The following is a 22,740-nucleotide window of genomic DNA, read 5'->3' as shown; positions in this document are numbered from 1 at the left end:
TTAAATTTTATTCAACGAAGGAACTGAATTTTTTGTATGCAATTAATCAAATTCTATATTTCGAGGAATTGACGTTAATTGTGAATCTAAATTGTACAGTACTCTGTCTGTTTCCCATTATCCTTTAGCCAGTAGTACTATACTTCTGTATAAGTATTACTCGTATTTTGTATTTTTTGCCCCACTTGAAGCAATTATCCAATGCAATTTTTTATTATTGTTTGTTGTTGAATAATTTCATTTAAATTTCCTAATTTGACGTTTTGATAATTTAGGGTTTTCATTGTTTGATTTAGAAGAAATTGATTTTGGGTAAAGATTAGAAATTTTATAACAATTGATTTGAAAGGGAAAATCGTTTAGATTAATAGATTGCTTTGTATGCTGCTTTGGTTTTGTGAATTTTATAATTGTTTCATGTTAAATGTTATTTAACTGAATAACTATTTCTGGGTACCATTGTAATGGAAGCAAAAATTCAATGGAATCGAGGTTTATTTGCTGTCAATAATTGTGTAGGATCTGTTTTTAATACATAGGATCATTTTGTCAATATTAAATTAAAATATTATTTTATAAGATCTTTTTTTATTTTGTAGAATCTGAGATAAAATACAGTAGTGTGTTTGTTATTGTGGCAGTGAAATGGAAAGTGAAAACCTGTCCCCTCGTTTGAAGATTGATCTTAATGAAGTGATAAACAATGTGATTAGCTCTGTGAGATGCAGAATCAAACGATGTAACAGAAGAAGAAGCAACAATGACATTCGATCTAAATGAAGAAGTTGAGGTTCATAACATTGGTAATGAAGTGGTTGAGGTTAATTAACAATTTAAATGAACATGGTTCTCATAATCGGTCAAACGGAGAAGAAAAAGTCAGTCGTACTCCGGCTGTGGGTATGTAATTTGCAAGCGGTGAAGAATTTATAAGGTTTTGCCATATGTATGTCTTTGAAAAAATATTTGTATATGTATGAATCAAATATGAATCAGTAAGAAAATATTTATATTAATCCTGTTAATACCATTTTGATGTTGTTTAAATTGGAAAGATGTTGTATTATGGAATTTGATGCTCAGAAATACGGAATGGTTTTGGTTTTGTAGTGGGAGACTCATAATTTCATATTTGAAGAAATCAGACCTCGAATTGTTTTATTGACGATTGGTAACATTAGTATGTATGTAAAATTACTAATTTTTATTAGGACATTACTATTTATGGCTAATAGATGAATGAATAATAAAATGCAAACAAAAATAATAATAATAATTGGTACGCTGAATTTAAATCAATCATGACTCAAATTGTTTTATTAATAATTAGTATATATCATTAGTATTTAAAGTCTAATTTAAACTTGGATACATAGTATTTATGGCTATTATGTGAATGAAAACTAAAAATAAAACCAAAAAAAAAAAAAAAAAAAAAAAAAAAAAATTGGTGTAGTTTGGATTCGAACACGGATCACTTATGTATAATAGGAAAACATCCACCAACTACACCAAGGGGTATCAGCACATATGTTATTGTATTATTTATTTATTTATTTATACTGTTTTTATTTATGTCAAATATATTGTATGATTCTATTAAAGATAATATGATTCCTTAAATGTTAATAGGATGCTTATTAATATATTATGATGAAAACTGTTGCATATAAATGTTCTTAGGGTTGGGTTAAGGGTTTAGGGATAAAATTTTATTGGGCTATAAATGTTAGGATAATGGTGTTGTATGTTGTTGTTTAATTTAATTAAATTATGTATTTCAACAAGAATATGTGTTAGTAAAAATTTTTGTACAATACTTGTTATGTTATGTGCATCACTTTCTAAATGGATTAGTTAACAGATGTATCAGTTGCTTTTATAGATTGTAATGATTTCTTTTATTTGATATGTTAATTCTAGTTTATTTCTTCTATTGTTTAAATTTTCTTTTTTTAAAAAAACGTGTTATTCATTTAGTAACTTATAATTGTACGTTTTATATATTACCACGAAGTTTAAATTGAAAGTTTTTTGTTTTAATAATATGTATTAACAGAGAGGTAAATTGTAAATATTCTTTATATAAATTTTATGTTATCAATTACTAAGTTAGTTTTTATTTATTTAAGTTTGGTTTGAAATCATACATGTGTTAAATTCATCATATTCAAAATACATCCACTAAAGGGAACTATGTAAATTAATCATTTGGTAATTAATATAATTGTTTTTGTATTGCTGGAATCATATCCATAAACATGGGTTATATTTATTATAAGTTGGGTGCATCTTATATTTGAATATATAAGTATTACTTCATTCGTTTCTTTGTAGTTGCTACACACACTTTATCACGCTATTTAAGAAATGTGAACCTCACATGTTATACTATATAATACACTTAAGTATAATTAAGTGGGCCATGTGCTTTACTTAAAGCTAAGGTAATAATACAATTTTCACCATAAAAACCTTCTTTTTATGGTGTGTTGCAACTATTGTGACATTTTCATTTTAAGGAAGTGTTGCAACTATAAAGAAACGGAGGAAATATGTTTTTGTTTCTAATTAGTAGGGGTGTCCATTCGGTTTTTGGTTTGAATTTAGCCCAAATCCAATCCGATCTGAAATAAATTTTGATTTTCAAGTATAAAATCCAACCTGATTGGAATTCCTCACCAAATCCACTCTGATTCAAACCGATTTAAAATTTGGTTATTTGGAATCGATACAAGAGTGCAAATTAAAATACGTTACAAATATTTTGGGCCTAATGCGAAAATAAAATTAAAAATACAATAATAAAAAGTTAATTCTTAAAAGTATAGTTGTATACGATTAATAGAAGTACTGAAAACGTAGTTAGGTTACATGATAAATAGTAATAATTATAATCATAGTTTAGCATGATTATATAAACAATACTTATTCATAAACTAACGATTTCATATTTAATTTATTTCGTTTTTTTTATTCAAACAAGGTCAATCCAATCCAATTCAAACGTTCGAATTTTAAAAAATTTCAATCCGATCCAATTCAATTTAAAGTTCGGATTTAATCCGAATTAATAATTCAGTTTTGATTTGATTAAATTTCAAATTTTATTCCGAATGATGGATACCCGTACTAATAAGGTCCAATAAGGAACAATAAGCTCAAATAAGTTTAGTAAGGTCTGATAAGTTCAATAAGGTATAATAAGTTTGATAAGGTGTTACAAAGTTCCAATAAGTTTCATGACTTTGAAATACGGTGTAAGTTTTGATTTTACAAATACAAATATGATTCTTTTAAAATTGATATTAATTATTTTAGAGTTTTTAAATACCAAAATGATACTTAAAATGAAAATTTATCAAAAATAAAAGATCAAACGTGTTTCTTTATACCTCCATAAGATTCGAACACAGGACGACTATCCATAGTCATTCAAGGGGTTTGTTTATTACTAGACTATGGGGTATCAACACATACATTGGATGAAAACAAATTAATTTTTATAGTGCATCTATTAGACTAAATTTCCCGGCTTATTATTTTATTCTATTTTCTAGAATAAAATTATGCCCAAAAATAATTGATTGGACACATTATACAAATAATTTACATGCAAAACATTTAAAATTCTATTTTTTAGAAAAAAAATTATGCCCGAAAATAATTGATTGGACACATTATACAAATAATTTACATGCAAAACATTTAAAATAAAAAAGTTATTTGTTTTTTTTTTCACTTCGAATATGGTGTATGTTTTGACTTTTTATATATACAAATATGCTTCCTTTAAACTTGTATTGATAACAATTAGTTATGATTTTTTAAATACAAAAATGATTCTTAAAATGAAAATTTTTAAAAAATAAAAAGCAAAATGTGTTTCTTTTGTACCTCCACAAGATTCGAACACAAGATGACTATCCATCATAACTCAAGGAGTTTCTTTATTAGACAATTGGAAAATATTTTTTTATAGAAAAAAAGTAGTTATTAAAGATTAGTTACACATCTAAAAGTATATCTTTGTTCCCTTCAAAGAAATAAAAAGAAAAGTATGTTTTGTTATTTTGATATTTTAAAATACAATATGATTTCTTAAAATTGAAAAAAAAAAGTTTTTTTTTCAAGGTCGCAAGGTTCGAACACTGAATGGCTTTTGATATTATGCTATTTTGATAATGTTTAGACCATTGGACTAAGGGGTATCAGCACATTCATTGGATTACATATTAATATATATTATTAATTGAATAAGTTCTCTTTTTACATTTCTCAAATTTGAAATTTTTTTACTTTTTAAAATACTTTTTTAATTTTTGGTAGAAAAATAAAAATAGTTATTAAATATAAAAAAATTTAAATGCAAAGGTAAAAGTTTGTTTCCTTCACAGAAATAAAATAAAAAAATAAAAACTATATTTTTGTTATTTTGATATTTTAAAATTAGATTTGATTCTGTAAAATTGAAAAGTTAAACCAAAAATATGTACCTTTGAACTGTGGTATTTTGTAGACATATGCACACGAAAAATGTATTCTAAACCATTGGACTAATGGGTATCAACAGATTCATTATGTTAAAAGAAATTTATTTATTAAAATGTATCTATAGCAATTTCGACGAAACTTTGGTGTTTCTCACTACAATTCCGGCGAAACTTTGATGTCAATTACAATTTTGGGAAATTTTTGTGTGTCCAATTTCAATTTTCGGCAGCAAACATTAAACCGATTTCCAGGAACAATTTCTACGAAAATATTACAACATCAACATTAACCAAATTAATTAACTTACAGCATGACATCAACCAAACTTGTATTCAAGTAAGTTTATTCTTCATAAGTATCATTATTAAAATTCATTTTAATAATTGTAACCCACCGCAAGTACGGCCGAAAATAACAGGAAGCAAAAATAAAATTGACCAATGACGTTTAAATATTCACCGGAGAAATCAGTAAAAATCGCAGGGGTCAAATTATTGCATGAAGAAATTAAGAATATAAGATTTATTCGGTGATTTTCATTTGTTATGGAGAAAGAAAAATTTGGACAAAGAAAAAAGTTAGGAGAGAGAAAAAAATGAGGGGAAAAAATCAGAGATAATTTTTTTGGGATTATATATTATATTAATTTAGGTAGTTGAAAGGTTTGATAAGTTTGAAATTCAAAATTTAAAATTTAAAAAATAAGGTTTGAAATTCAAATGAAAATGAGGGTGGCCCACAAAAACAAAAGATTCCCTTTCAACCAATGGGATACTAGTGTACAAGATTCCTTTGTACACTTAGTGTACCCCAAATTGCTCCCCCTAGAATCGGAAGGGGAGCTCTAAGCCTCTAACTACTTGAGATATCCCTCACTCTCATCCAATGCAATTATGAAGTATTTTACCAAACACTCATCAACTCATGTGTTGTTAGTTTGATACAGGAATTTACTTCTCATAGGAATTTGTATTTCATAGAAATTAAATACCTATATCAAATTTCTAGGAATAGCCTAAACTTGTTTGGTTGACAAAAACAAAGCTAGTACTTCCTCTATCCTTTTATTAGAGTCCACTATTCCTATTTTGGCAAATGAAAATTAAAGTCTCATTGTTAGAATATTTTCCTTGTTAGTAAGTGATTATTTACAATTTTAACCTCATTCTCTTTATTTAATCTCCAATTTATCCTCAATTTTTACTAATTTTTTGTGCCAAATATTTTTGGTATTTATTAATCCACCAACTATGTTTTAAGTTTTAACTCCTGTTTCTTCTTCTTCTTTCTAGGTACTTCTTCTCTTTTTTGGCATTTATCAACCTCTTTTTTCTTGTTCTCTCACTTGTCATTTAATACACTTAATGTACTTTGATACTTCCAATCACATGGTTTAACGAATCTACAAAAACCTTAACTCTAGTGAAAAATAAAAAAATGAGACTCTAATAAAAAGACAGAAGGAGTAGTATATATTATGAGAATTTTAATTTACTAGGTAATTAACTTCCCATGATTTGTTGAAAGCCACTATTCTCATGAATTTACAATTCCTACATATACACTTTTTAATGTCAGTCAAATTAACTCATCCATTTTTAAATTCCCATAATTTTCCACTTGCCTCATTTTCTTTGTACAACCAAACAAATCCTCAGCTAAGGTTTGAGGAAAAACTACTACTATTAATTTTTGGAAAATGATATACATAGTCCTTAGGGGCTATATATAAGCATTAAGGATCTGTTCTTATTAACTGAACTCAGCTGAACTGAACTTTACTGAACTGAGCTGAACTCAGCTTAACTGAACTGAACTGAACGAATATTTTATAAGAGAATGAAATTAGGAGATGAATTGAAGTGAACTGAACTGAACTGAACTGAACTGAACTGAATTGAGCTGAACTGAACTGAACTGAATTTCAACGTAAGAGAATAGGCCCTAACTATACTCTAGAAAAATTTTAGGAGATCATAAAAAATATAAACACTAATTACACTTATTTGCGTTTTTTGTCATGAATTCATCATTATTTTATACAATTTTTAAGAGTGTATTTAATGCTTATATGTAACCCTAATTTTTAGTTGCAACCAAATAATACCCTTTGTTGCAACTAAAAGTTAACGGAAATAATATTATTTTATCACCTAGAATCCTTGATAAACATGTGTGCCAATTGGAGATTTGCTTTGATATTTGTGCAAATACAATTAAAATCAATTAAAATATTGTTTGTACACCTGCCATGAATTTTGTAGCTTTTTGCTTAATTAACGGAGATCAAAAGCTCACAAGTAGGGAAATCTCGTATTCTATTGAGAAATCAATTTGGTAGTGAAACGTTAGGGGGCGTTTGGTATAATAATTTTAGATGTAGGAAACGAATTCAATTAACTGTTTTCATTTCTAGTTGTTTGGTATGGGTTAAAAGTAATAAATACCGTTTTCGGAGAGTAATAAAATCTCCAATTTGTTACCCTTGACAAATAAGTGAAAACAAAATATGTTTTCTTACTCAATCACAACATATAGTAAAGGTAACGTTTATCATTACCCTTTCCCTTAATTATTTGAATCCTTTCCGTTTCATTTGGGTTAACTTGCCTTGAAATCTCTATTTTTGTAGCCGGAAGAATAAAGGTGGGTAGGATTGTAGGAAGAAGATCAAGGTGGTGGTTGATTTCCGATTGTGGATCGAAAGAGGAAGAAAATGAATGAAGAAGATGGTGGTTAGATCCAGTGGGGGTTTTCAAGAGAATGAAGGACATAATGGTCAGTGTTGATGATGGTTCGCAAGAAGAAGGATCGATAGTGATTGGTGATTTACAAAAATGTCTTGCGCTTTGTTATTGAAATTACAATTTTAATCTTATAAGTTTATCAAGGTGATTAACCCAGTCTCACTAATGGTATTTGGGGTAGCTTGAGATGTATGGGATTGATGAAAAAGAAAATGGCTTTCTTCAAAAAAAAAAAACTAATATATAATTGTAGAGTTATTTTTACAACACTTAACCACAACTCTCCAAAACACTAATGCTTCAATTTGGTGCAATCTCTTTTTTAATTTTTTTTTTTTTTTTTTTTTTTTTTTTTTTTTTTTGGTGGAAAATTTAAAGAATCCATTTTTTTTAAAAAGAAACATCTATAACTTCCACTTATAATACGAGTAGTATTTTTTTCCAAAACATACTACATTCTAGTGGTAATTAAAAGAAGAATTCGCTTTAACTAATATTGGATACAAGTAATTCATATGCAAGGTTTGATTTGGATGATTACAAATTTACAACTATGTGTTAAGTCAAGGTCTTTGATTGATTAATGACATCTATCTTACGATTAGGAAATGGACATCTAATTTAATCCAAGAGGAAGCTTCAATTAATGTTCTAATGATTTGGGTGAGAATTTTCAACCTATTGAGTGATAAAGACTTCTTAAAGAAAATTAATAGGATGCTTATGCAGAGAGAGGGCAGTTTACTAGGCTGAGTGTGGAGATTGATTTATCTAATTCTCTATTGTCTAAGTTTTGGTTGAATGGCAAAATATGGCGAATTCAATATGATGAAATTAAAATGATACTCGTATAATGTAACAGTGGTAAGTTAAAGCATAAGAAGGATCAATGTGCATATCATGTCAGTGAGAAAATGAATATTGATTAAACTAATGATTGCCTGAATAAGGTTGAAAATCCTTTGCCACCTAAAGTCTTAAACTTGAAGAACACCATAATTTTGGCTCATGTGCTTGTTAAAAAAACCTATCAGGATGAGAACTCCAAAATCTGCAAACATGCAACAAGGACAACTAGTGGTGCTACACATGTCCAAGCAACATTTTGGTGCTCATGCAACAGTCAATCATGGTACTTAGGAAGGTGGAGATGATACTGGCTCAAGATTTGCGACACTTGCTAAAGAAGACTGCAAAGTAGTGAGGGAAGTAGGAGGGCCTGCTACAACTTCAAATTTCGAACAGGATCTTTGAAGCAATGAATTGTAAGAAACATAAAGATACAGCAACATAGTGATTTATCAGAGCCATTAAAAGGTATTATCAAAATAACAAATGATAATTTAAACCTAGATTGCAACCTTGTAACATGAATCAAAAAGATTTTGGACTTTTACCCCATGTCATTTAAAACAATCTCGAGTAGGCTCACCAAATTAAGGTATACATAAATTCAAGGGGTGGAGCAAATTTCTGAAAACAATCCCTCTCATTCTCAAAAAATTTCGAGCTGTATATTAGGGGAAGAAAAACCCAGTCATGTCCAAAAGAGCAAAAAAAATCACTTAGATGAAGCCACCTTCTTTGAAGTTCCTGCTTTCTTATCTGAATCAGCAGCCTTTCGTTTGTCCTTCCTTTCCCGTTTCTTTAGAGAAGTCATATGAGCTTTCAAGATGGTTGCATATGAAGCTTGAAAACGCTGGTGTTCCTTGGGACCCACCTGAAAGAAAAAATAAAGTGAAAATTCATCAGCAATATTAAAAAATTAGGCAAAGTACCCTTTCAATCTTTCATATTCAAGTGTACAATTGCAGATCTCATATAAGAACAACTAGTGCTCTAACGAAATTATAAGCAGTAACAAAAATTGAATTTATATAACTTCACTCAGTTTTCAATTCTGATGATGAACAAATCTTTGCTAACATCTCATAGGTCGTAGCTGAGAACATTAAGGGTGTGTTCTATTCACCTGATTTGATTTTCACTGATCTTGAACTTACAAGACCTTATTAAAACCTATTTAGTTGTAATTTGTACTTGGGTAACCCTTCTTCTTTTTCGCCTTGAACGCCTTAATCCCATTAGTGGGGTCGGCTACATGAACCAACATGAAAACTTCCCACGAGGCACCCATCCTAGTACTACTCTCAATCATCGTGGCTCCTGCCAAACGATGTGACAAAGTTTTACACTAGCTGTCACTGGCCTACCGTAACCCTCCTCCTTTATCCAAGCTTGGGTAACCCTGAACTGAACTTATTACACCTGATATAAGTGAAAATAAGGTGACCCTAAAAGACATATTGTCAAGTTGTCAACTTACAAAAATCAAAACACCCAATATAAACTAAAAGCGATCCAGTAAAATTTGATTATAGACAATACCCCCTTCTTTCATTTTCTATCTATTCCTTTTTATTTTCAACTGTTTGTAGTCATTCTTTCATTTGTCTGGTATTTAAGAAAAATAATAAATAAATAAAAAGAGGCAAAAACTTGCCTATAATATGGTTTGTTATTGATAATTAACTAGTCTTGATGCAAAAGCAACACCAAAGAAACCAGCACAAGAGTTCAATGCCGTAAGTCGTGCTTTATCAAGCCATAGATGAATCCAGAAGAATTGCACATCACATAGGATACCATCATGATACAGCAATATAGCAGAACAATGGCAATTTGAATAGAGTCCCAATTTTAGGCATCCTGTACCCATCTTCATCTAATTTAAGTTCTGCTTAGTTCAACTCCTTAAGATGAAAGAGGTATATATCATTCCTAAACTAAACAAATGTCCATCATGGAAGCATTATAAGAAGTTTATGCAAGAAGGTGAATTGAGTCATCCACAATATAAACAGATGCTCAGAATAAAACACAGTGCAGGCCTGCAGGGAATATACCATGATAAATCCAAACATATAATCACCATAACAAAGGAGCACATGTTTCGTTTACATTTTATGTAGTGCAGGCATCTAGCAACTAAATCTGATGCATAAATACAGCACAAATGACTGCAAATCCACATAGCAAAGTGTAAATACCACAAGGACCACAAAATTTTGATTATTAAGAGCAACAAATATGACCAATAAGGACAATAATGCAATAGAATTGAGCAAGACGTACAGGATCCATAACAAATTTAGAGAAATATCGGAGTACAGAAATGTAGCAAATATAATCATTTGAAGGGGACTAGGGGGATCATGAAGCAGTAATATTAGTGCACCTTGAAATCAGCAATATTTCAATGTTAACCATACGCCTAATTCATTAAATCTACAAAGAAACTATATATCTTACTCCTGAATATTCAAAAGTTCATTACTCCTCATATAACAGTTGTGGAAAGTAACACAAAAATCCAGGAGACTAAATAACCGGTGATCAGTAACAATCAACAAGTTGAACCAAATAAGCTCCATGAAGACAGGTTTGATTGCAAGAGTCTCTTCTAAATGTCTGATACCTCACAAACAACACTGATTTCTCACTACGGCATACAGTATGCTCTACAAGTATGAACATTGAGCTGATGGGTTGTGAATAGCACATACAGGCCAAAATCTTTAGTATTAGCCAATTGGCGAGTCTCAAGCTTTATGAGACCAAAGGGCATAAAATCCTATAGCCACACATTGTTGCAGACTAAATTGAGTCACAATGAAAGATTCCCGCACTTGACACTACTAAACAGAAACTTTTGGCAATGTAACCAACCTAAATTGTGAAACAAATAGCTCTTACATTTTTATACCTGCATGTCTTGTAAAGCCACAAAATAATTTTCTAGCCATTGTAAATGGATGAATGTTTCCATTATAATTAGGCAACTTCTTTAGGGAACTGCTTTCCAGGAGACTAAGAACCACACCTTCTGACATACAACTCTAGCTTAACAGATAACCATCCAGGTTTCCAGAGAGATGTTGAACCACAGGCAAGACTTCCTCACCTCATAAAGTCATCTTCTGCCTCTCTAACTGGCCCATCATAAAATAAGCTCAGTTGAAATCATATACTTCATTTCAAAGCTACTGAAGAGGTTTATGTCAATTCAGAAAACTCCAGTATAAAGATGAAAGAATTTTGATAAGATAGGATACTGAAAGTAAATCTATTGGAGCACTTCTTAAGTAGTACAAAGAATGCAAACCTACATAACAGAAGCACCATCTTTTAAAGCAACTGAAGAGGTTTCAAAACGTGATTTAGATTGGTGAAATATTCTCATAAATTCAAGTGTCCTAAAAGGCAACATCGTCTACGATGAAAGAAGAGTATATGACACACAAAATAGTAGACAGGACATTTACATGGGCCATGTGCCTTAACTAGCTGGCTTTGTATCAGGGTCTAGGTCAGACTGCCCATATTTCCCCTCCTTAGGTTAGTCCATTACAACAACCCACCGGCTTTGTTCCTGCTGTGTCATACAGCACACGCGTAACATGCCTAGGAAGTCATGCAACCATAATAAAAACATGCCTAATGACTAGTTGAAAATATTGTTTGACTTTACTATTAATTATTTGCACCGAAGTATATAATATACAAATAAAGAAAAAATAATAGTAATGAGGAATGACTAGGAGTATGTCATTGGTAAAATTAATTTATTGTAAAATGATAATCTAAGTTTTAAAATGAGTAATGTTAAGCTGATGATGTAAAGTTACAGTTAACACATTGTTAATCTAACAGTCTAACACTACAGCACAAAATGACATGTTAAAGCTTTACTCCAAGTAAAACTTACAGATATTTTAGTCAAGGCAAAAGGCCAAGCTAAGTCAAGGAGATTAGCAGCATAGCTTCAATTCTACCTTGCACAAAACATCCATTAAGGAAACAAGAAAAATGAAAAAAGTGGTTTCTCCGACAGGAGATGGGTATACGGTATTGTAAAATGCAGCTGAACTGATATAGGCAAATAGCAACCATGAAAATCAGTCAGAGTGAAAAGAACAGGCATTACTGGTTACTAGTAAATTTGGGGGTATTGATACTTTACATATAAAACTAGGAGAATGTTATTCGTCGTTTTGGAAAACAGAACAAATTTTCATAATTAATTCCTTCAAAAACATCAAATCAACCAAAGTATCAGGCCTATCAGCCATCATATTATTAATTAAAGACAAAATAAGCAAAGAAAACAATTTGGATAAAGCCATTCATTAAGACTCAATTGTGAAATGATCTACACTTTTCCTCTCAGCAAAAGCAAATAAAAATGGAAAATTAAGTTTGATGGGCCATGTTGGAGTTGGACCATGCTTTTCTCATTTTCCGGTTCTATCATCCTTAGAAAGCTATCAATTTATCAAACAAAATGTTATTTCTTCACCATTCGAGAAGTGAAGGAGAACTTTGAAAACTCTCAAACTGCAAATTGCACTTCTCTATAAAAAAAAAATAAAAAAAATAAAAAAAAAAAAAAAAAAAAAAAACAAGGCACTTATTTCCTTTCCAAACAAAAATCCCTGAATTATTGATGATTAGTAAAGTACCCTGAGGGCAACAATAGGAAGTAGGTAACCAGATTATCACATTTCTGAAAGGCACAACTGACATTAGGAACTTTGACAACTTATTGTCATCAGAGCATATATGGCACCAAATTAAAATGAGGTCAAGGCAATAAGTGAAGAATCACTAGAGCTAAATGTTACTTGGAGAGCATTACAAGCAAATGAATTCCTTTGGAAGCCATCAGTTTTCTAAGGAGTTGTTGCCTAGGCAAAGGCACAGCTTAAAAAAATCGGTGGTCACAGTGATCACGAACTGCTGACAGCTAGTATACTTGAACGCAATAAAAAATCAGCCCACCAAAAGTAATCCTAATTCTCACACTAAAACTGCAAACTCTTGTGTAAGCCACAATCAATTCCATGTGAATTAGCTAGTAAACTTAAGCATATTTTCGAAATTCCACCACAAACACACAGCTTAGGGAAACCTAAACATCATCCACACGAGAATGTTTGAAACACCTAGCACCCCAATCCTACATTGATCCCAAATTTACCACCAACAACACACTAATTCACTAATTCAACAATTCCATTAACACCAAATATTCCAACAACAAACAATCCATTCAAAATTCAAGTTCAAATTCAACACCATAATAACAACAGTAACTTACTGTAGTGGAAATTGTTTTCTTGCCATCGGTAGCTCGAATTAGGCACCGGTAATCAATAGCTTCTTCGGCAGTATTCATCTTATTCCTCTGTACCTTCGACTTCATAGATGCTATAATCAAACAATGCACCATTACAATCAAACCAAATCAACCAAATCACACCCAATTTTAAAAATTAGGAAGAAAAAAGGTACATACAGCGCTTAAGAGTAACCCAAACAGAACCCTTCTCAGTATTTCTTTCATACATTGCCGTCAATTCATTCAAAAACGAGTCCGAATTTAATGGCGCCTGAAAATATAAAACACAATCCAACAATTCAAACAAAGAAATTTCCAATAATTTAACCTAAAATCGGAAATTGAGAAATTTGTATTACAATAATTCGATGATTTCTAGATCATGAAGAAATTGAAACGAGAGTAAATTGTTCGAAATTGACCTTGACGGAGGATGAAGAAGAGGAGGGAGCTGCGGTGGAGGAGGCGCGATTGCGAGGTTGCGCCGGCGGCATCGCGGCGGCGCTGCGGCGGAAATGTGAATAGTGCGATTGACTGAGACTGTTGGGAGACCGGAGGAGAGAGAAAAAACGCAATAAGGAATGATAGTCTTCTTTTATTGGCTTAGGTTGGAATATTTATATGGTTAAGTGGTTAAGTGGTTAACTTCTTGTTCACGTGATTTTCACGTGACTTTTTTGCTTTTTAATTTTGGGATTTGAAGTAATCAAGGTACTCCGTAATGTTATCATCTGATCTATCATTAATCCAACTTCCAAGGTTTGAATGGTAGATAAAATAAGATGATAATATTACCTTGATTATGTTTTATCCGCTTTACATAAGAATTTCTACTCTGTATTTAGTTATATACATTTTGGTGTATCTAGATTTAGATACATGTATTGAAGTAGGTTTTTGATAAATAGAATGAACTATTAAGGGCCTGTTCATATTTACTTAATTTCAGTTCAGTTCAGTTCCGTTCAGCTCCAATCAGTTCAGTTCCAATCAGTTCAGCTCTTAATTTCCCTCTCACATAAAATATTCATTTCAGCTCAATTCAGCTCAGTTCCAATCAGTTCAGTTCAGCTCCAATCAGTTCAGTTCAGTAAATATGAACAGGCCCTAAATTCATATACGGAGTATTTGTTAATGAGTGAAATTTTGTTAAAGATATACTTCGTACGACCCTAGCTAGGTATAGGTCACACAAGATTACTGCTTATGGTGGAAATTGTTCAAAGGATAAATAATTCCCAAGTTAATTCTGCTCATTTCTTATATTATGTATATTAAAATCATTTGCAAAAACTTTTGTGTACACACGATTTACAAACTTTTACAAAAGTCAATTATTGTACATCCGTTGTTAAGTTATCTAAGCATACAAATATATTTGTTTAAAGTTTTTAATTCAATACAAATACTCAGTTATACAGTAAATCTTAATATTTTACACGGATTACCTTTCTTTTGCTTTCAGATAACTTCTTGTCTCTCTTTCTCTTTATTCAAAACACATATAACATACTTTTGCGATTTATTTCTATGACTTTAGAAATTTAAATTAGTAATAGATAAGCAAAGAAATACACTCATCTAAAATTTTCATACATAACTCATATTATACGGTCCCTTCAACTCAGTAATACTAATGATAGTAACAAACTAACATTGGCAGCAGTACGTAGCAGCAAACCATTGATGAATATAGAAGGCATTATGACAAAGAATAAGAATTCACAAAATGATTTCAAGTTCTACTTGAGTAGGAACAGTTAAAAGCAGGACCAAAGAGGCTACTCGTTGAAATACTGTCTGAAAACTGCTCAGAATTAAGGGGCAGAGTACATTGATCTACCTGTCCGCCTTTTCTTCCGATAACTCTCATGGACAATGTAGCACTATGTACATATTACAGTGTTGGAGGATTAATACAGTACCAATTACACAGCATTCAATTGTTAAAGATAACGAGTTATGATTCTGTCATCAACTCAACATGCATTTTCCTTTGCTCTTCCTCTCTTAAACAAGGTTTATGTCCTGTCATATTCTGTGAAATTGCTTCGGTAATTGTTAACAATGTGTTTCCTATTTCTATACTTTTGCATCATATAACTAGAAGAAGAAAAAAAAAGTTACTCCGTGTCATTCAAACAACTCAGACTTCAAGCTATAGCTGACTTGCGAACATTAAATTCTACAATCCATGTTTATTCATGTTGAAAACCTGATAAACCCAGAAAACATAACTTCGACAGTCTTTTCCAACAAAAACATTAAGCGTTTTCAAAAAGAAAAATTAAGCTGCAGCCAGCACCTCCAGTCCTTCTGGTTTGCATTAAAGTTCCTTAAGTAGCCTTCGAGGAATCCATTTTCTCTCCGTCTGAGCTTTCAAAGATATACCGACAGTCATCTTCTAACATTACCTACTTTTAAGGGTTTTCAAAAATTGCATCCCAAGTCTTCTCTCAAGTTTTGTGCTTTGAGCTGGACAAGTATTCGAGTTTCTAAGTAATACTCTATAATAGGAGGGCCAGGACGAATTGATAATTACCAAGTACTACTAAGAGTATATTACTCATATTTCAATTGCTGATGAATGCAACTATGCAAGTGCTCCTAATTCCTAAAATATCCAATATTAGATTATTAGCCGCAGTTCATTCCTTCCATAAATGCAAGATAGCAGGAAAGATCTTGACATGCTTGTAATTTGTGACAAAGCACAACCCCAACAAGGAATATTTCTATAGTTGTATAATAATCGAGAACTATTATAAATTTATATTGGCACTATTTGTAATTGCTTTCAACTTAGTACAATTCTTCAGATTGCAACGCATAGAAATGTCCTTTATTCAAATAATAGGAAACAAAATCTAGTCGAAGCTAATTTCAAAATCAATCTGATCAATGCTCAAGTATTGTGGTTTAAACCCATCATAATTAAACTTATCTGACTAATGTTTTTAAATTAATAGCTACATTTTTCTCAAGTGATTAAAACATTAATTTGCTTCTCAAAATTCAATAAATAAAACAGTAGAGTACAACTGTTTATGAATTAACTCCAAAAGGGCCAAAAAATTATTCCAAAGTAAATCATCAACACAATATTCTATCTGCCCCAAATTAACTGCCATGTAAATATCATACATTAATTTGAATTAGTAACGTGACAACAAATTATAAATGGATAGAACTAATACAAAAAAAAATAAACAAAGGAATCGCAAACATCAGTAACAATATAACAGCACAATCTCTTTACCCATATATATTTACAACCATAAATCTAACAAACAAACAAAAAAACAACCAATTAACGATTACATAATTTACAATACTCCGTAGTAATTACCAAAAAAAAAAACACAGATCACTTGGTATTAAGAATCAGAAGCAAGAAGAAGAGCCTTGGACTTGAATCGAAACCTGGGATTTCTGGGAATAGCTTGACTAGGCCCAAAATGAAATTGACCAGGAGTATCAATCACAGGAGGTCCATCATCATAAACATAACCCAAAAGTTTACCACAATTTTTGCACTTAATTTTGGTTCTATTTCTGTGAATTCCCCAGTAATTTAGGGTTTCAAAGAAGGGTTTGATTTTATCCTCTTTTTCAAAGGTGAATTTTTCCGAATCGATCCATGAGAAAGAGAGGGAGTTTTTGTTGCCGGATTCGAAGTAGAAATCGGGAGGAAAGAGGTGGTTTGTGTATAAGTTTAGGTTAGTTGAGCATTCTTTGCAGCTGTATATCGTCGCCATTGACGGAGGAAGATGGTGGAAGGCATGGAAATTGGGTGTTTATTTATAAATGGTTGCTTGAATTTGAAAAGTCGTCTGTTGAGGGCTGAGAGCGTTAATTTTACATTTGATAATTCAGCAGCGGATTAAGTAATACGGAGTATGTACTTTGTTTCAAAAAAAGAAAAAAAAAATAATAAAAATTCCAGAAGTAATATGTTCTTCTAGAATTTTTTTTTTTTTTAAAAAAAAAAAAAATGAAATAACTATTTTTTATTTTTATGAAACTGAAATTACTTTTAAAATTAAAATTTTATTATAGTGAAAACATTTTTGCTGAAATGAAATCATTTTAGCTGAACATAAATTAAGTTAATTAAACTAAAATTGATCTAAAAAAAAAAAACTAAAATTATTTTTACCGATTCTTTATTATTAACTGAAATTATTTTTACTTTTGTATTCCCTCCGTTTTTAATTACTTGCTCCATTTCTCCATGCGCGGAGTTTAAGGAGAAATAGTATATAGTAATAAAATATGGAGGTAGTGGAGTTGGTGGAAGAATAAAAAAATTATAAAAACCAAAAGTAGTGGGAGCCCTTTCCCTAAATAATGTTGGGAAATGATCTAATTCCCAAATTACAGCTACTCTTTTTTTAATTTCCACCGTACCGTCCACATCAGCTAAGGAAAACAAACCGGTTTTTTTTTTCTCGATCTAGCAACAAACCGCTACTTCAAGTAGCTGTGTTATGAGAATAAACCGCTACTCAAAGTAGCGGTTTTAATTTTGTAGTAGCGGTTTATTACTTCAAGTAGCTGTTAGTTCTATAAGTTTTTTTAAAAACAAAATATCTGTAAATCAGCCAAAATTAAACCTTCAAGTGCTTGTATAGTTGTATCCCCAAGTTCCTTGAACCTTTGATAATCGGTGCAATTTCGCGTGCAATCGGTGTTGGCAATCACAAATTTGATATATCTTCGTTTTTGGTTATATTCTCACAGCAATCATTGTCAGCAAACAACCGTGAGGAAGGCGTTGATGAGGGCGAAAACGGCTTCCGACGCGGGAGATTGCTGCGTTGGAAGGCTATTTGAGGAGTGTCGTTCGAATTTTATTTTTTTCTTTTTGGATGATTCTGCTTAGTTATTTTACAAGGGAAGGGGAGAAAGTGATTTTGTTAAAAAATTAATTAGTAAATACAAACCGCTACTTGAGCCGCTATTTGAAGTAGCGGTTTCTAATAGGAAAAATTGCTCCCATAAATCCCAACGTTGCCTCGTCCGCCCAAATTAATCCCTACTTTTGATTATTATCTATTGCACCCAACTTTAGGGGGTATTAATTTCTATTGCACCCAATTTACCTGAAACCGGTTAATCAGGTTAACATTTGTGAATTAATTTTTTTGCACACGTGTCAATATGTAATTGGTTGGAAAAAAAAAGAAAATAAAAAAAAATAAAAAAAATGAAAACAAAAAAAAATTAATTTCCTAAAACTAATACAGCACTTGCCCCACCTCCACCACCGCACCACCACCACCAGCGCACACTCTCCCTTCACGCAGCCCAGCAGTAAGCCATCACACGCACTCCCTTCGCCACCAGCCACCACACGCACTCCCTTCACCCACCACAACCGAAAACCCATCACAGCCCCCTCACCAAATCGACCACCACAATGGCCGAAAATGGCCAACCACCACCGCACACCGCACAACTGTTTCCCCACCATAAAACAACCCCCTTCCCCAAAATCTACCACCAAAATTGGCCACAAATGGCTGAAATCAGTCAATAATGGGCCTGAATGGTTGATTTCAACCCTTTATCGGCCGATTTCGGCCGTTGGTGGCTGATTTCGTTGCCGTTTTTGTGGTATTTCGAATGTTAGGGTTAAGGGTTAGGATTTGGGGGATTTTTGAGTGGTTTGCAAGGTGATCGAAGAGGAAAGGGGAGGTGGTTTGCAAGGTTGTTGCTGGTGGTTGTGGTTGCAACGGGAAGTTGGTGGAGTTGCAGGGAAAGGGAAGCAGGAAGGTTGGTGGAGTACGTGTGTGAAGTGCGTAAGGGGAAGGGGAAGCGGAGAGGTGGGCTGGGAGGCGGCGATATGGAGGTGGGGAAGGGGAGGTAGTGCTGCCACCAGCTGATTGCGGGTGGCCGTGAGGGAAGGGATGTGGGGAGGAAGCAGAGAGGGAAGGGGGAGAAGGGAGGAGAGAGAAGGTGTTTTTTTTTATTTAATTTTAATTTTTTAAACTTTATTTATTTATTTTAATTTTAATTTTAATTTTTTTTAAGCGAATCATATGCTGACACGTGTCTAGGTAACCTGCTACATCAGGTTGGGTGACCTGTTGGGTGCAATAGAAATTAATACCCCCTAAAGTTGGGTGCAATAGATAATAATCAAAAGTGGGGATTAATTTGGGCGGACGAGGCAAAGTTGGGATTTATGGGAGCAATTTTTCCTTTCTAATAAGTAAACCGCTACTTGAAAGAGCAATTTTTAGTAGCACACCGCTACTTGAAGTAGCGGTTTTCTAATAAACCCGTTTTTAAAAAAATTCCCACTGAACCGATGATGTGGACGGTATGGTGGGAATTAAAAAAAGAGTAGCTGTAATTTGGGATTAGATAATTTCTCAACATTATTTAGGGAAAGGGCTCAAGTAGTGGAGAGAACTGGAGGAGAGAGTGAGAATATGAAAATAATAAAAAATATATGATTAATGTTGGGTCCACTAGGTGAGAGAAATTAATAAAATATTGTAAAAGCTTCTCATATAAGGAAATGGAGCAAGTATTTAGGACATGTTCTCGTTGACTGAACTGAACTGAACTCAGCTGAACTGAGCTGAACTGAACTGAACTGAGTTGAGCAGAATTGAACTGAACTGAACTGAACTCGACTGAACTGAGCTGAGCTGAGCTGAACTGAACTGAAATGAACTGAAATGAATATTTAATAAGAGAAGGAAATTAGGAGCTGAACTGAACTAAACTGAACTGAATTGAGCTGAACTGAACTGAGCTTAACTGAACTGAATTGAATTTCCATGTAAGTGAACAGACTCTTAAAACGGCCGAATATAGAAAGTGGAGCAAGTATTTAAAAACGGAGGGAGTATGATATTATATCGAAAATTATGGCTAATAATGCTTTAGTTGCTTTTGAAATTTTTTATGCCATGATGAGAATAGGAGAGAGTTTCGTCAAAAAAAAATTTTTAAAAAAAAAGAAAAAGGGAGGGGAAAGGTGATAATATAGCTCTGAAGTTGGATATGAGTAAAGTTTATGACAAAATTATTCTACAGAAGACTAGAAGATGTAGAAATCCGGTTTTGGAGGGGGGGGGGGGGGAGGTGGATAAATCGTATCATGGATTGTCTTGCTAGTGTCTCATTCTCCTTTAATCTTATATATAAAGTGAAAGGGGTTTTTGGGTGATAAATTTCACTTGCCCAAAATACCCTTCTTATTTTTGTCCTTTTTTTTTTTAAAAAAAAAAACCTACTATCCTTAAAAAAAAAAAAAACCTACCATTTTAAAAAAATTACCACCTAAAATAAAAAAAAACCCTTCAATCTGAAAAAAAAAAAAAAAATTATTAGAGAATCGAGCTTGATGGATTACTAATATTCACACGCACAAATTTTCGTGCGTTTCTTAGCTTGTTAAGGTAAATGGAAAACTTTCAGCCTTTCATTCACGCGGACTTAGACAAGATGATCTTTATTGTCGTTTCTATTCATGTTATGTGCTAATGCGTTTTCAACTCTGTTATCATGTGTTGCTTTTGAGAAAAAAGTGAGTGAGGCCAAAATATGTAATGGCGCCCCTAGAGTATCTCATTTATTCATTGTTGGTGATAGTATATTATTTTGCTAAAGCTATTATGGAGAAATGTTCAACCGTTGCTGATATCAAGAATTATGAGATGACATCTAGCTAGAAAATTAATCTTGATATATGACAGAGGTAACTCTTAGCAAATGTGTACCAATTTGTTGGAGTAGAACAGAGATATTTGAAACTTTAAGGGTGCACGAGGTAGGTGGACATAAGAAATATTTGGGTTTGTCGATGATGATTTGATAATCAAAGAAAGTTGTGTTTGCTTACCTAAAGGATGGAATTTAGAAGAAGCTTAATGGTTGGAAAGAAAAATTGCTCTTAAGACTTGAACAGGATGTCCTTATCAAAATCGGTGACACAAACAATTCCTACCTAAATGATGAGTTTTTTAAAATCCTAGAAGGAAATAGTTGATGAATTGATACTCTATTACGCAGATTTTGGTGGGGTTCCAAGGAGGATGTGCGAAAGCTCCATTATTGGCAATGTTGGAAAAAAAATGCCTTCTGAAGATAAAGGAGGGCATGGGTTTCCGAGATTTGAACTGCTTTAATAAAGCTCTTCTAGAAAAATAGTTGTGGCGACTTCTCAAAAAATAATGGTACCTTAATCCATAGTATCTTGATTCTTGAAGGCTTGTTACTTTAAAAGGTTGGGTATTTTAAAGGCAAAATAGGGGAAATGACCCAAGTTTCTCTTGGAGAAGTTTTTGGGATGCAAAATCTCTATTAATGGATGGCTTGGCACGGAGAGTGGTGATAGGAGGGACATTAAGATTTTGAGGGATCCTTGGATTGTGTTAATTGATAAGCATATACACCCTTGCACAATGGTAGACTGTGAATGACATGGATATGTGTGTAAGTGAGTTGATGGATAAGCATACAGGGGTCAGGGACTATGTTTAGGGATGTCAATGGGGCGGGGCGGGGCGGATGTTGGCCTTCCCATCCCCATCCCCACCTAATATTTTCATCCCCATCCCCATCCCCGCGGCGAGTCCAATTTTCATCCTCATCCCCGCCCCACTGGGTACAACTCCAAAACCATCCCCGCCCCACCCCCCACTTGGATATCCATCCCCACCAAAGACCCGCCTAATCCCCACCCAAGATCCACCTAATCTCCGTATCTCAAATACACAATCCTACATAATTAATACGAATTATAAAATAAACATTCTACGCACATTTTTGTGTTATAATACTAGTGTCGTACAAAGTATTATAATTAATATTGTATTTTACGTAATTATTTTTATAAATACTACAAAAGTATGTAATTTTACTTTAAAAGATATATAGATGTGGGTATGAGGTGGGGATGGGGCGGGTACAAAGTGGGGCGGGGCGGGGATGGGGCGGGTATAACTTAAAATCCACCCCCGCCCCATCACCCATGACGGGTATGGTTTTTATCCCTATCCCCGCCCCACCACCCGCCAAACCGAGACCCATCCCCGCCCCACTGGGGCGGGGATGGGGCGGGTCTCCTACTTGACCCGCCCCACTGCAATCCCTAACTATGTTTGGGGTATAGAGTGTTGTTAACGTGATCCATGGGGTTGGGTTAAGTGCACTAGCTATGAGGCTTCTCCAACTCATCTCATTTTAGAAGACATTAGAAGGTCAAGGAATACTTTGACTTTTGATATTTGTACATTTTCTCATGTTAATTGGGCTTTTAATTTTGTAGTTCATTTAGTGGCTAGAAAGGATACAAGC

General features: G+C 32.8%; 2 protein-coding genes across 2 annotated transcripts; both read right to left on the bottom strand.

The window, feature by feature from the left end:
* Window positions 1-8,583: 8,583 nt before the first annotated feature.
* Window positions 8,584-13,997, bottom strand: LOC145602463 (signal recognition particle 14 kDa protein-like). Its single transcript, XM_081658651.1, has 4 exons — window positions 13,845-13,997; window positions 13,600-13,693; window positions 13,402-13,511; window positions 8,584-8,961 (listed from the first exon to the last, which is right to left on the bottom strand). Exons 1-4 carry the CDS (start codon window positions 13,914-13,916, stop codon window positions 8,803-8,805), a joined length of 435 nt encoding a protein of 144 aa, XP_081514777.1. The 5' UTR covers window positions 13,917-13,997; the 3' UTR covers window positions 8,584-8,802.
* A 2,802-nt stretch (window positions 13,998-16,799) lies between these two features.
* Window positions 16,800-17,180, bottom strand: LOC145600669 (uncharacterized protein At4g08330, chloroplastic-like). Its single transcript, XM_081656551.1, has one exon. It carries the CDS (start codon window positions 17,178-17,180, stop codon window positions 16,800-16,802), a length of 381 nt encoding a protein of 126 aa, XP_081512677.1.
* Between the last annotated feature and the right edge of the window lie 5,560 nt (window positions 17,181-22,740).

This window comes from Chenopodium album, chromosome 21 (assembly GCF_948465745.1).
Source record: "Chenopodium album chromosome 21, dcCheAlbu1.1, whole genome shotgun sequence".
Lineage (NCBI taxonomy): Eukaryota > Viridiplantae > Streptophyta > Magnoliopsida > Caryophyllales > Amaranthaceae > Chenopodium > Chenopodium album.
The sequence above is the reverse complement of the archived record's forward strand: the minus strand, read 5'-3'. Positions and strand labels throughout refer to the sequence as shown.

What these genes read in the sequence shown, in the direction of transcription:
- LOC145602463 (XM_081658651.1), bottom strand. Translation starts at nt 13,916, where the DNA reads ATGCCGCCGGCGCAACCTCGCAATCGCGCCTCCTCCACCGCAGCTCCC. An exon ending in CTTCTTCATCCTCCGTCAAG is followed by an intron (nt 13,694 to 13,844) that starts GTCAATTTCGAA and finishes TTATATTTTCAG; the next exon opens with GCGCCATTAAATTCGGACTC. An exon ending in AGAAAACAATTTCCACTACA is followed by an intron (nt 8,962 to 13,401) that starts GTAAGTTACTGT and finishes TTTTTCTTTCAG; the next exon opens with GTGGGTCCCAAGGAACACCA.
- LOC145600669 (XM_081656551.1), bottom strand. Translation starts at nt 17,180, where the DNA reads ATGGCGACGATATACAGCTGCAAAGAATGCTCAACTAACCTAAACTTA.